The sequence below is a fragment of the Mandrillus leucophaeus genome, unplaced genomic scaffold, assembly GCF_000951045.1.
Source record: "Mandrillus leucophaeus isolate KB7577 unplaced genomic scaffold, Mleu.le_1.0 Scaffold448, whole genome shotgun sequence".
NCBI lineage: Eukaryota > Metazoa > Chordata > Mammalia > Primates > Cercopithecidae > Mandrillus > Mandrillus leucophaeus.
The window spans coordinates 2,317,516-2,329,296 of record NW_012104787.1 but is presented as its reverse complement, the minus strand read 5'-3'; the positions used below and the strand labels follow the sequence as shown (position 1 = coordinate 2,329,296).

Genomic DNA, 11,781 nt, shown 5'->3' with positions numbered 1-11,781 from the left:
CTTTCTTTCTTTTTCTTCTTTCTTTCCTTCCTTCCTTCCTTCCTTCCTTCCTTCCTTCCTTCCTTCTTTCTTTCTTTCTTTCTTTTTCTTTCTTTTCTTTAAGAGACAGGGTCTTGCTCATTGTCCATGCTGGAGTGCAGTGCTGCAATCATAGCCCACTGTAGCCTCGAACTCCTGAACTCAGTGGATCCTCCTGCCTTAGCATCTGGGGTCTACAGGCACACCACATCAAACCAGGCTACTTTTTTTCCTTTTGTAGAGATGGTGATCTCGCTATGTTATCCAGGCTGGTCTCAAACTCCTGGCCTCAAGCTATTCTCCCACCTCAGCCTCCAAAAGTGCTGGGACTACAGACATGAACTCCATTCTCTCTTCTGTTCAGCAACTTGCTGTCTCTCACCCTAGGTTTCTCTGTCCCTTTGACAGCTACCCCTTTCATCTTGCTTCTGCTCCCAGGGTTTTGAGATCTAACTCTCCCAAGTTATCTGCTGGGGATGGGGAAGAGACTGGACCCTCCCATCTGTTACAGCTGGGAAACCGTTCTGGACCATCCCAGAGAGATCAGAGGCAAGAAGAGCAAGGTTTAAAGTCAGCCTCAAGGCCCAGGATCTGGCCCAAGTGATGAGGTCCATGCAGTCATGTCAGGCTGCTGCAGGAGAGCCCCTGTGAGGTTCCCCTTCCCTCAGCCCGGGTCCTGGGGGCTGGGAGTGCCAGGGGCATCCGTACAGGTCCTGGGGCCTAAGTCGGGGTAGGAGGTCCAGAGGTCTCCACATCCCTGTGCTGTGCCATCTGTCTCAGGCCCTCAGTCCTCCTCAGTGTGTTTGCCTGGAGCGTGGATCTGTTCTCTCCTGCCTGGGGGTGGGAGGTATAGGATAAAATGAGGGGGTGAGAGGCTGTGCCCCTTTCATTCTACTGTCTTTTCAAGCCTGCCCCTCGGGCTGGCTCTGACACCCTTCCTCTTCCATTCATCCCTCAGTAGCCACAAGGCAGCTGGAGGCTCACCTTCACTCTCCTGGGATGTCTGTGGGAGTTTTGTTTTCCTGAGGGCCATATGTGGGGTTATTATTGCCACCGGATTTCTTGGTTCACTAGCTTGGTGCTCAGGGTTGCAATGAAGACCTAACCTGCTTGACAGGAAGGGCTGCCTGGAGGCTGCCGAGAGCAGGGGCACAGTGACCCTGCATCGGGTAGGAGGTGGCATAAAAGCAGGAGGGGGATGTCCAGAAGCCTGGCTCTGTGCCAGAAATGACAGCTGCCCTTTCTGGAGCCTTAGCTGTATTTTAAGTAGAGTATATGTACTAGTTCATTCATCCTCACAACAGCTTTCTGTGGTTACTACTTCCATTATCCTCACTTTACCTACAAGGACCCTGAGGCACAGGGTGGTTGGGTAGCGTCCATTAGGTCCCACAGGTGGAAAGCATCAGCCAGGATTCCAACTCAGGCAGTTAGGATCATCTGGGGCCCCTGAGCTTGACCAGCTGGCCATGTTCAGACCTGTGAGGCATGGTTTGTTGTTGGATGACCCATGAGGGAAGAGCCTGCATTAATTTTATGTGACTTCAGGTTTCTTTGAGTTCATTTGCTTAGCAAATTCATTGAACACCTTCTATATATGATGTATGAATACAATGAATATGTATTCATTCCACAAGGATTATTTATTTATTTATTTATTTTTGAGATGGAGTCTCACTCTGTCACCTAGGCTAGAGTGCAGTGGTGCTATCTCGGCTCACCACAACCTCTGCCTCCCAGGTTCAAGTGATTCTCCTGCCTCAGCCTCCCGAGTAGCTGGGATTACAGGCGCATGCCACCACACCTGGCTAATTTTTGTATTTTTAGTAGGGACATGGTTTCACCATGTTGGCCAGGCTGGTGTCGAACTCCTGACCTCAGGTGATCTACCCACCTTGGCCTCCCAAAGTGCTGGGATTATAGGCATGAGCCACCGCACCCAGTCTCCACAAGCTTTTTTTTTTTTTTTTTGAGATAGAATCTTGCTCTGTAGCCCAGGCTGGAGTGCAGTGGCATGATCTCGCTCACTGCTACCTCCACCTCCCGGGTCCTGGTTCAAGCAATTCTTCTGCCTCAGCCTCCCGAGTAGCTGGGATTACAGGCATGCGCCACCATGCCCAGCTAATTTTTGTACTTTTTGTAGAGACAGGGTTTCACTATGTTGGCCAGGCTGGTCTTGAACTCCTAACCTCATGGTCCATCCACCTCAGCCTCCAAAAGTGCTGGGTTTACAGGCGTGAGCCACTGTGTCCAGGCTCCTTAAGCATTTTTAAGATGAAATTTTAGTTTTATAAAAGTTATACATGCTTGTTAGGAAAAAAAAAGTATGCAGAAAAATATAAAGAAAAAAATCACATCCAGAGATGATTGTTGTTTAATTTTTTTGTATATGTGCACATATGCATGCCTTTGCAGAATCAGAGTTAGGTTGAATATTCAGTTTTGAATCCTGCGTTTTTCTCTTACCGCTATCTTAAACAAGCATTCCTCAGGAGGCTGCTGGTGCTGGCCTTCAGATGAATCCAGCAAAGCAGAGTGCTCTCTATCACCACAGAGAAGGGAGGGTGCAGAAGTGGGCAGACAGTCTGGAGTCAGGGTGCTTAGGAAAGTCCTCACAGAGGAAGAGCTGGGTCTTTAAGGAGGGTTCACTGGCCCTGGGAGGGGCCCAGGTAGCAAAAACAGCAAGGTAGAGATCTGGAGGACAGGATCGGAGGCAGGGACAAATTGTGAAGGGCTTTCCCAGCAGTCCCCAGGGGTTTGAGCTTTATTTACTCTGTAGATGTTGAAGATTCACTCATGGGCTTTAAGTGGTGAGAAACATTGGATTTGCATTTTAGAAAGGTTGCGTTTTTTCTACACACTCTTTCGTCCTGTGATGAGTGAATTAGAAGGAAGAAGGCAAAGCTGGGAGACCTTTGGAGTCATCCAGGTGAGACATGATGAGGGCGTGAACCAGAGCAGTGGCAGCAATGAGAAGAATAATGAAGAGGATGGATTATTTGGGATGGATCCCAAAGATATTTAAGAGATAGAAAGGGTGGGAGTTGGTAGCTGACTTGGTGGCTTTCCCTTGGCCAGTGGGATGTTGGTGGGCATGGCTTAACCAGGGTCTTGAACCACACTTGTGCTGCTGGGCTTGCTCACCTTTGTGCCTCTGCCGTTGTCATGAGAAGAATATGGCCAGGCAAGTCCACTGGGCCCCAGAGGAGGACGAGAGACAGGGGGAGCAGAGCCACACTGCCCCAGCCGCCTGCCAACCACAGACATGTGAGCTGTAATAGTAGACAGTAATTGTTTTAGGCCAGGGTTTTTGGGATGATTTGTTATATGGCAATTGCTAACTAAGAGATGTCTTTATTCTTTTCTCGAATGCTTACTGTGTGCTGGGCTTTGTGCCAGGGGCCGGGTATACTGTGCTGAACCAGGCAGGCAAGGCCCTCACTCTCAGGAACTCATGTTAGGGTGGGGATGTGGCAGAGGAAGCCAGAGAGACTTCGAGGCCTCTGGTTCTAACTGGGTGCATGCTGGTGCCATTAATTGGGGTGGGGGTCTTAGGAGAGAAACAGGTTTTGGGGAAAAGATAATGGGTTTGATTTTATTTATTGATTTTTTAGAGACAGGGTCTCACTGCATTGCCTAGGTTGGTCTTGAACTCAAGAGTTCTGGGCTCGAGCAATCCTTCTGCCTCAGCCTCCCAAAGTGCTAGGATTACAGGCATGAGCCACCACACCTGCCCATGGGTTTGATTTAGGAAAGGGGTTTGGGATGCCTGTGGGATATTACGGGGAGCTGTCTAGAGAAGAGCAGGAGCTATTGGTGCAGCACACAGGAAAGAGGTCTGGCCGGGGACTGAAATTCTCAACATAATATAACAGAAAATAACCTGTACCAAAGGGAGTGAGACAGAGTAAGTGCTGTAGAAATTCAGAAGAGGAAGAGAGGACTTGGGACCTCAGGGGATGAAAGAGATTTTGTTCTGAAGGTAACCTGTAACCTGGTTTATACTCACGGAAGTAAGAGGAGAAAGGCAGGCCTAATAGAATGAATAGGACCTGCAAAGGCAAGCAAATGAAAGACAGGAAGAGCTGGATTGTGAGGAAAAGGCTGAAGAAGTCAATCGGGGTAAGGTCATGAAGAATCTTGAATGGCAGGCCAAGGATGCTGTTGTGTTTCATTAGGAAATAGGGAGCTATCGAACATCGCTTTTTTTGTTTTGTTTTGTTTTGTTTTTTGAGACAGAGTTTCGCTCTTGTTGTCCAGGCTGGAGTGCAATGGTGCAATCCCTACTCACTGCAACCTCCACCTCCCAGGTTCAAGCAGTTCTCCTGTCTCAGCCTCCCAAGTAGCTGTGATTACAGGCACATGCCACCACATTTCAGCTGAAGCAGGCCTGGTCACATTAATACCTACCCATCCTTTTTTTGTGTATTTTTAGTAGAGACAGGGTTTCATCATATTGGTCAGGCTGGTCTTGAACTCCTGACTTCAGGTGATCCGCCCATCTCCGCCTCCCAAAGTGCTGGGATTATAGGCGTGAGCCACTGTGCCTGGCTGCTATCGAGCATTTTTGAGCAGGGGAGTAACATTTGGTACGTATGTCTAAGAGATGGGTAGTCATGTGCAGGGGATGAGTTTTGAAGTAGAAAGCAAGAGATATTGGTTCTAGTCTCAGCTCTTCCATTTACTGGCCCTGAGATATAGGACAAATGATGTCCCCTCTCTGAGCTCTAACTGTCTCACTGTAAAAAAAATGGGAGTAAAATTATCTGACCTTCACATGAATCTTTTTTATTTTATTTTATTTTATTTTTTAATTAATTTATTTATTTTGGAGACAAAGTCGTGCTCTGTTGCCCAGGCTGGAGTGCAGTGGCACGATCTTGGCTCACTGCAACCTCCACCTCCCGGGTTCAAGCAATTCTTTTGCCTCAGCCTCCCAAGTAGCTGGGATTACAGGCGCTTGCCACCACCCTGGCTAATTTTTGTATTTTTAGTAGAGACGGCGTTTCACCATGTTGGCCAGGTTGGTCTCAAACTCCCGATCTCAGGTGATTCACCCTCCTCGGCCTCCCAAAGTTCTGGGATTACAGGCGTGAGCCACTGCACCCAGCCTGAATCTTAATTATGTAAGATCCATGACAAAATGTGAATGAAGTGCTTGGAAGACCACAGAGCAATGCACAAGGATGGGTAGGTATTAATGTGACCAGGCCTGCCTCAGCTGAAATGTGAGGCTGGGATTCCCAGACAGGTGTGCATACTACAGATGTCATCTCTTTAACCTCTGTCTCTTCTCCCACCTTGGAGAGGGGATCAACAGAGATGTGAAGCCACTGGCAGCTGGCAGAGCTGGGATTTATGTTCTCAAGCCCCACCTTCCCATTCTTGATGCAGTCCCACGCTGCCCTCCACATGAACAGGACATGTCATTTAGAGAGGGCCTGCCCAGGAGAGGCCTGTGTCAAGGCCGCAAAGCATCAGCCTGTGCAACAGTCACTGTCTTCAAGAAGTTCACAGGCTAGTTGGATCATGAGAGCACGTTCCTCAAAAAGACATTGGGGTGGCACCTGATAAGGGACCGGATAAGTGGTGGAGACAGTCACTGGTGGAGGGCAAGGAGAAAGTAGAGAGAAGCAGCATGGGAGCCGGGCCTTGAAGACTGGTGGGGTTTAAAAGAGGGAAGGGGAAGGGAGCCAGAAGGACAGGGGAGGACTTTCCTGTGTCAATCCATTGGTTTCCCCTCAACACTGAAACCAAACACCAAAACCCCATTTAATGGAGCAAAGACAAATGTGACCACAATGAGAGAACCACCTCACATCCATTAGGATGGCCATTATAAAAACAAAACAGAAAATAACAAGTGTTTGGGGCGGATGTGGAGAAATTGGAACCCTTGTACATTGCTGATACGGAATGTAAAATGGTGTGACCACCGTGGAAAATAGCACAGTGGTTCCTCAGAAAGTTAACTATAGAATTACCATATGATCCAGTTCTGCATATGTACTTGAAAGAGTTGAGAGCAGGGACTCAAACAGACCTTTGTACACCCATGTTCATAGCAGTCTTATTCACAGTAGCCAAAAGGTAGAAGCAACCTAGGTGTCCATCAATGGATGAATGGATAAACAACATATGGTTATATATACAATGGAATATGATTCCGCCTTTAAAAGGAAGGAAATTCTGGCCAGGCACAGTGGCTCATGCCTGTAATCCCAGCATGTTGGGAGGCCAAGGCGGGCAGATTGCCTGAGCTCAGGAGTTTGCAACCAGCCTGGGCAACATGGTGAAATCCCGTCACTACTAAAATACAAAAATTAGCCGGGTGTGGTGGCGTGCGCCTGTAGTCCCAGCTACTCAGGAGTCTGAGGCAGGAGAATTGCTTGAACCTGGGAGGTGGAGGTTTGTAGTGAGCCGAGATCGCACCACTGCACTCCAGCCTGGATGAGAGAGTGAGACTCCGTCTCAAAAAAAAAAAAAAAAAAAAAAAAAAAAAAAAAAGAAGGAAATTCTGACATGTGCTGCAAAATGGATGAATCTTAAAGACGTTAGGCTAAGTGAAAACTAGGCCAGTTATGCTAAGCCAGTCACAAAAGGACAGTGTTTGTATGATTCCACTTATATGAGGCACCCAAAGTAGTTGAATTCATAGAGACAGGAAATAGAATAGTGGTTGCCAGGGCTGAGGGTATGGGGAATGGGAGTTTGTATTTAATGGATACAAAGTTTCTGTTTGGGACAATGAAAAAGTTCTGGAGATGGTTGGTGGTGATCGTTGCGCAACAGTGTGAATGTACTTAAGGCCACTGAATTGTACACTTAAACATGATTAAAAAATGGCATGCACACACACAAGGACAAATGTGATGGGTCACTTACATCTCAGAAATATGAGTGACATGGAACTGTTTGAGAAGTGGAGCAAGAAATGAGGTCCCCAGTGGACAGGCCTGCTGAGAAATCAGCAAGTAGTCTAGAAATGGGGTTGATTGGTGGACCAGGCCAGCCGACTCTTCAACTGACCACAGATAATCCAAAAAAGCTGTAGGGAGTACAGACACCTCCCTCTAAGTAGCATTTGGATAGAGTTGCAGAGAAGTCAGTGGGGTGGGTGGGTTATTCTGTTCTTTGCTTTGTTTTTTTTTTGTTGTTGTTGTTGTTTTTGTTTGTTTGTTTGGAGACAGAGTCTCTCTCTGTCGCCCAGGCTGGAGTGCAGTGGAGCAATCTTGGCTCACTGCAACCTCTGACTTGCGGGATCAAGTGATTCTCCTACCTCAGCTTCCCGAGTAGCTGGGATTACAGGAGCAGACCACCACGCCTGGCTAATTTTTGTATTTTTAGTAGAGATGGGGTTTCACCCTGATGGCCAGGCTGGTCTTGAACTCCTAACCTCAAGTGATCCGCCCGCCTCAGCCTCCCAAAGTGCTGGGATTACAGGTGTGAGCCACCGCTCCCGGCCCTCACCTGTCTCTCTTGTGCCCCCAGCAGCCAGCCCCAGTCGGCGCCATGGCCTCTGCGGAGCCCCTGACGGCGCTGTCCCGCTGGTACCTGTACGCCATCCACGGCTACTTCTGCGAGGTGATGTTCACGGCGGCCTGGGAGTTCGTGGTGAACTTGAACTGGAAGTTCCCAGGGGTCACGAGCGTGTGGGCCCTCTTCATCTACGGCACCTCCATCCTCATCGTGGAGCGCATGTACCTGCGGCTGCGCGGCCGCTGCCCGCTGCTCCTGCGCTGCCTCATCTACACGCTCTGGACCTACCTGTGGGAGTTCACCACCGGCTTCATCCTGCGCCAGTTCAACGCCTGCCCCTGGGACTACTCCCAGTTCGACTTTGACTTCATGGGCCTCATCACCCTGGAGTACGCCGTGCCCTGGTTCTGCGGGGCTCTCATCATGGAGCAGTTCATCATCCGCAACACCCTCCGCCTCCGCTTCGACAAGGACGCTGAGCCCGGGGAGCCCAGCGGCGCCCTGGCCCTGGCCAATGGCCATGTCAAGACTGACTGAGTAGGAAGTGGGTGGGGGGCCTGGGGATCTCTCATGGAACTCAAGGACAAAGAGACCAAGCTGGTGAGGTTGCCCCATCCATGCAGCAAAAGCCCTGCCCCGGCCAAGTCTCAGCCCTGTGGGGCACACAGAGCCCCCTAACCTCCGTGGGGGCCAGTGTTGGGGGGCCGTGGTCAGGTGTTGGGGGATGGGGTGTGGAGGCAGCAGAGGGACATTGGGAAGGGTCCATGGGTCCTGGCCCAGCTCAGGGGTTGGTGCCAGAAGGCCTGTGGCTGAGCAGCGATGGACTATGTAGTTGACTTTGGAAGCAGCAGGCCCTGTCCTGGCTAAGGGACAATGAGAATGGGGCCGCAGGTGGGAGGCAAGGCCTGACCTCCCTCCCTCTGATCTGGATTTAGTCAAGCTTTGGCTGGTTCCATTAGGCAATATTCAGGTGCTTGCTTGCAACCAATACCTCCCCAGGGGCCTGCTGAGCTGCAGCCGAGGAGAGACTGGGCAGCCAGGAGGCTGCGTGGCAGCAACGCTGGTCTGCAAGGGCTGGGAGACCCTCCCTTGGCTCCTCTCCCCTCCCCCAGGGCCCTGCGCTGCTCCCTTGGCCTTCTGGGGCCCCCGTGGTGCTGGATTCCCACCAACCTTGGGCTTTTGGAGGTTTCAATCCCCGTGTGTTCGGTGGCGTTTCCCCCCTTTCTGTCTTGTTTTCAAGGCCTTTACCACTAGCAGCTCTTTATCCATGTCGGTCACCACACCTGCCCCACCCAGCTCCCTAGCCAGCACAGGAGCTGCAGGAGATGGAGCCCTGAGACACCCCCAACCCCCACCCCCTTGCAGCCCTTCCCTCCACTGTTCCCGCTGGCCTGATGCCTGAGGAGTTCCTGAGTTACACCTCCCTACCCCCGGTCTAGTGGGCTGTGGCAGTGCTCCCTTCTCAGTGGCTTAGCTGAGAACAAATGATGCCCTCCAATGCACAGGCAGGCTGGGATAGGCGCTGTGGATCCCCAGTGGTGACCTAGAGGCGAGTCATTTTGGTGGGGAAAAGGCAGAGTTCTAGGTTGTCTATTCCCTGCCTGGTTTATTTTCAAGCCAAAACTGAGCAGTTTAGCTTTCTATGGGATGGAGAAGGCAGGTATCCAGTGTTGGAGACCAATGGAGAATGAGAGGAAGAAAGAGAGGAGGACCTTGCAGCTGTAGAAGGCTCCTTGGAGCCTCCTTTGTGGGAGGGTATCAGTTCTGGTTCTGCCATAGCCCCAGCCCTGTAGCAGAACCTCAGGGCTGCCCCTCTCTCCAAACTCCTCCCAGCAAGGCTGACCCTTTGAGCTTACTCCTTAAACAGTATTAACCCTGCCACACTCATGGGCATTGGCACCTTGATTCCCCTGCCCCACTTTGCCCTGTGACAGGTCCATTGCTGGCAGTGGACAGGTGAAATACTTACTCCAGCCTACTGGCTCTCTCACTCCTCAAGGGAAAGGGTCTGTTAGAAAGTGCCCCATCCCATGGTACATGGTCTCTTCTTGACCACAGTAGGACTCTTAGGTAGAAATTAGCCTTCCCCTTTTTACGGATCATTACAAAGTGACGGTATCACCTGTGGAGAGAATGTCCTCTTCCCTGCTGGCTGCTCTGCCTGTACTGTGCCGATAGCACAACCCAGGGTGCAGGGTGTGGTGGAGTGGGCCACAGTTGTGTTCTAGGTCTGAAGAAAAGCTTGCAGACTCTGCCTTTGGTAGGATTTTCTGCAGTTAGCCCTGTCCAGAGCAGAACGAAGGGTATTTCCTAGCCTATTTATTGCGCAGGCTGCTCAAATCCAGGGATGAACTACTTTCTGCAGGGGCCAGCCCTCCTTTTGATTGTATTGTGGCCCCAACTCCAGGGCTTTGGGGGTTACAGAGAATCAGGCTTCTGGTGGGAGTAGATTGTTTTCCATCTATAGATGGAGAAAATTCCAGGAGGATAATATTGTCTGGCTTCTCCGTTCTCTCCGAGCAATTGTTTCCTTGGTTCTCTCCCCAACTCCATGTTGTCTTAGTCTCCTAGCACCCCTTCAGGCCTTCCATGTGGGCCCCTAGACCACACTACCCACCTTCACACTCGCATTCTACAACTGAGTCCAGTGGCCAGCTTGTTGGTGCCTCCATAATTCTCAACCAGAGCAAGTCCTTGGTTGGCCCACCAGGTCTTGCTGCTCCAGACGTTGCCTTGTGGGCATTCCCTGGCACCATTTACTCTCCGGGTCCTATAAATTCCCAAGTGCAGGAGGTCCTGGGGGTATGCCTCTGTGCCTGGCAACATCCAGCATTGTGTTTCTGCTCCATCTAGGTGTCCCATTTCTCCAATTGCCCCTCATAAGGCATCAAACCTCCAACAAAGGAAGGCAACAACCCATGGCGTGACCATGGGATCTACAGGTTCAGATCTCACTAGGAATAGCCCAGACTTCAACTCTTGCTTTTTTGGGTATCAGGTCCCCAATCCCTTAGTGCCCAGGGACTCAAAGTTTGGAATAAACCCAGCCCTACCAAGCATTAAGGGTACTGGTGGGGGCCGGGTGCGATGGCTCAAGCCTGTAATCCCAGCACTTTGGGAGGCCGAGACAGGTGGATCACGAGGTCAGGAGATCGAGACCATCCTGGCTAACATGGTGAAACCCCGTCTCTATTAAAAAATACAAAAAACTAGTCGGGCGAGGTGGCGGGCACCTGTAGTCCCAGCTACATGGGAGGCTGAGACAGGAGAATGGCGTAAACCCCAGAGGCGGAGCTTGCAGTGAGCTGAGATCCAGCCACTGCCCTCCAGCTTGGGCGACAGAGCAAGACTCTGTCTCAAAAAAAAAAGGGTGCTGGTGGGGAGTGTTTGCTGGCTATTCATGAACCTCTGGTGTCCTGGGCCTCTCTCCACTGGACATGGCAGCATCTCTGAGTTACAGATTGCAATGTGCTGCCCTGCATGGTTGAACTGCTTCTGACATCTGCTAGGCATCCCATGTGCCCTGTCCCCTCTTCAATGCCAGTGAGTCACAATGGCCTATGCTTATTCACAGCAATAATACCTAGGGAGTCCCTGTGAAGCCCTTTTGTCCTGGTCCCTTGCTCTGCATGGGTCTCCTGGGGAGGCAGCTGCTGAATGGGTCAGTTCATAAGAACCTGCATTTATGAAGCCCTGGGGTGTGTAGGCATCACCCTGGGATGCAGACAGGTGAGAGGCCCAGCCCTTAGGGGAGCCATGGCAGGGAGAGTGCCTTCCACCCTGAGGTCACCCAGACCTGGAGAAGCTGCAGGCCCCAGCTCTGCTAAAGGGCCTTTGAGGTGGGTGGGACTGTCTCCCAGTTGGGTAGCTTTCGAGAAGGACACACGACCGGTTTGTGAACCCATTGCCTGCTCTGTGTCTCCGTTGGTCCCTCTGTCTCTTCCTTTTCACATTTGTGCACATAAAATATACTGGTGTTTGTGTTCCAGGACTGGCTCTGGCCCATCTGTTTTTCCTCTTTTGGAACCACTTTCCCAGGGGCTCCTGGAGGCCAGGCCCTTGGCACCCTGGCATCATGCCCTCCTGAACCAAGAGGGCTATTGGGTGGGGCTGCCCCGTGGACGGGGCAGGTGACACTCCCTGCCAATCCTTCTTACTGTCTCTGCTCTGACACTCTCTGGTAACCTGAATTCACACCCTGACCCCAATTCTCAGGTAGCATAATGTGATCCAGGCCTTACTTTGGTGCCATGCACCCAGGCAGAGGGGGATCCCAGGCAGTAT

At 51.0% G+C, this 11,781-nt stretch overlaps 1 protein-coding gene across 1 annotated transcript in view; it reads left to right on the top strand.

Annotated features, from left to right (window-relative positions):
• TMEM229B (transmembrane protein 229B) overlaps positions 1–11,488 on the top strand; it is a 47,273-nt gene extending 35,785 nt beyond the window's left edge. Inside the window, exons 3-4 of the mRNA XM_011994232.1 lie at positions 7,513–10,579; positions 10,882–11,488. Of these exons, the coding sequence (XP_011849622.1) occupies positions 7,531–8,034 (504 nt within the window). The 5' untranslated portion in view covers positions 7,513–7,530 and the 3' untranslated portion in view covers positions 8,035–10,579; positions 10,882–11,488. The remainder of the gene's footprint in view (positions 1–7,512; positions 10,580–10,881) is intronic.
• Positions 11,489–11,781: the final 293 nt, after the last annotated feature.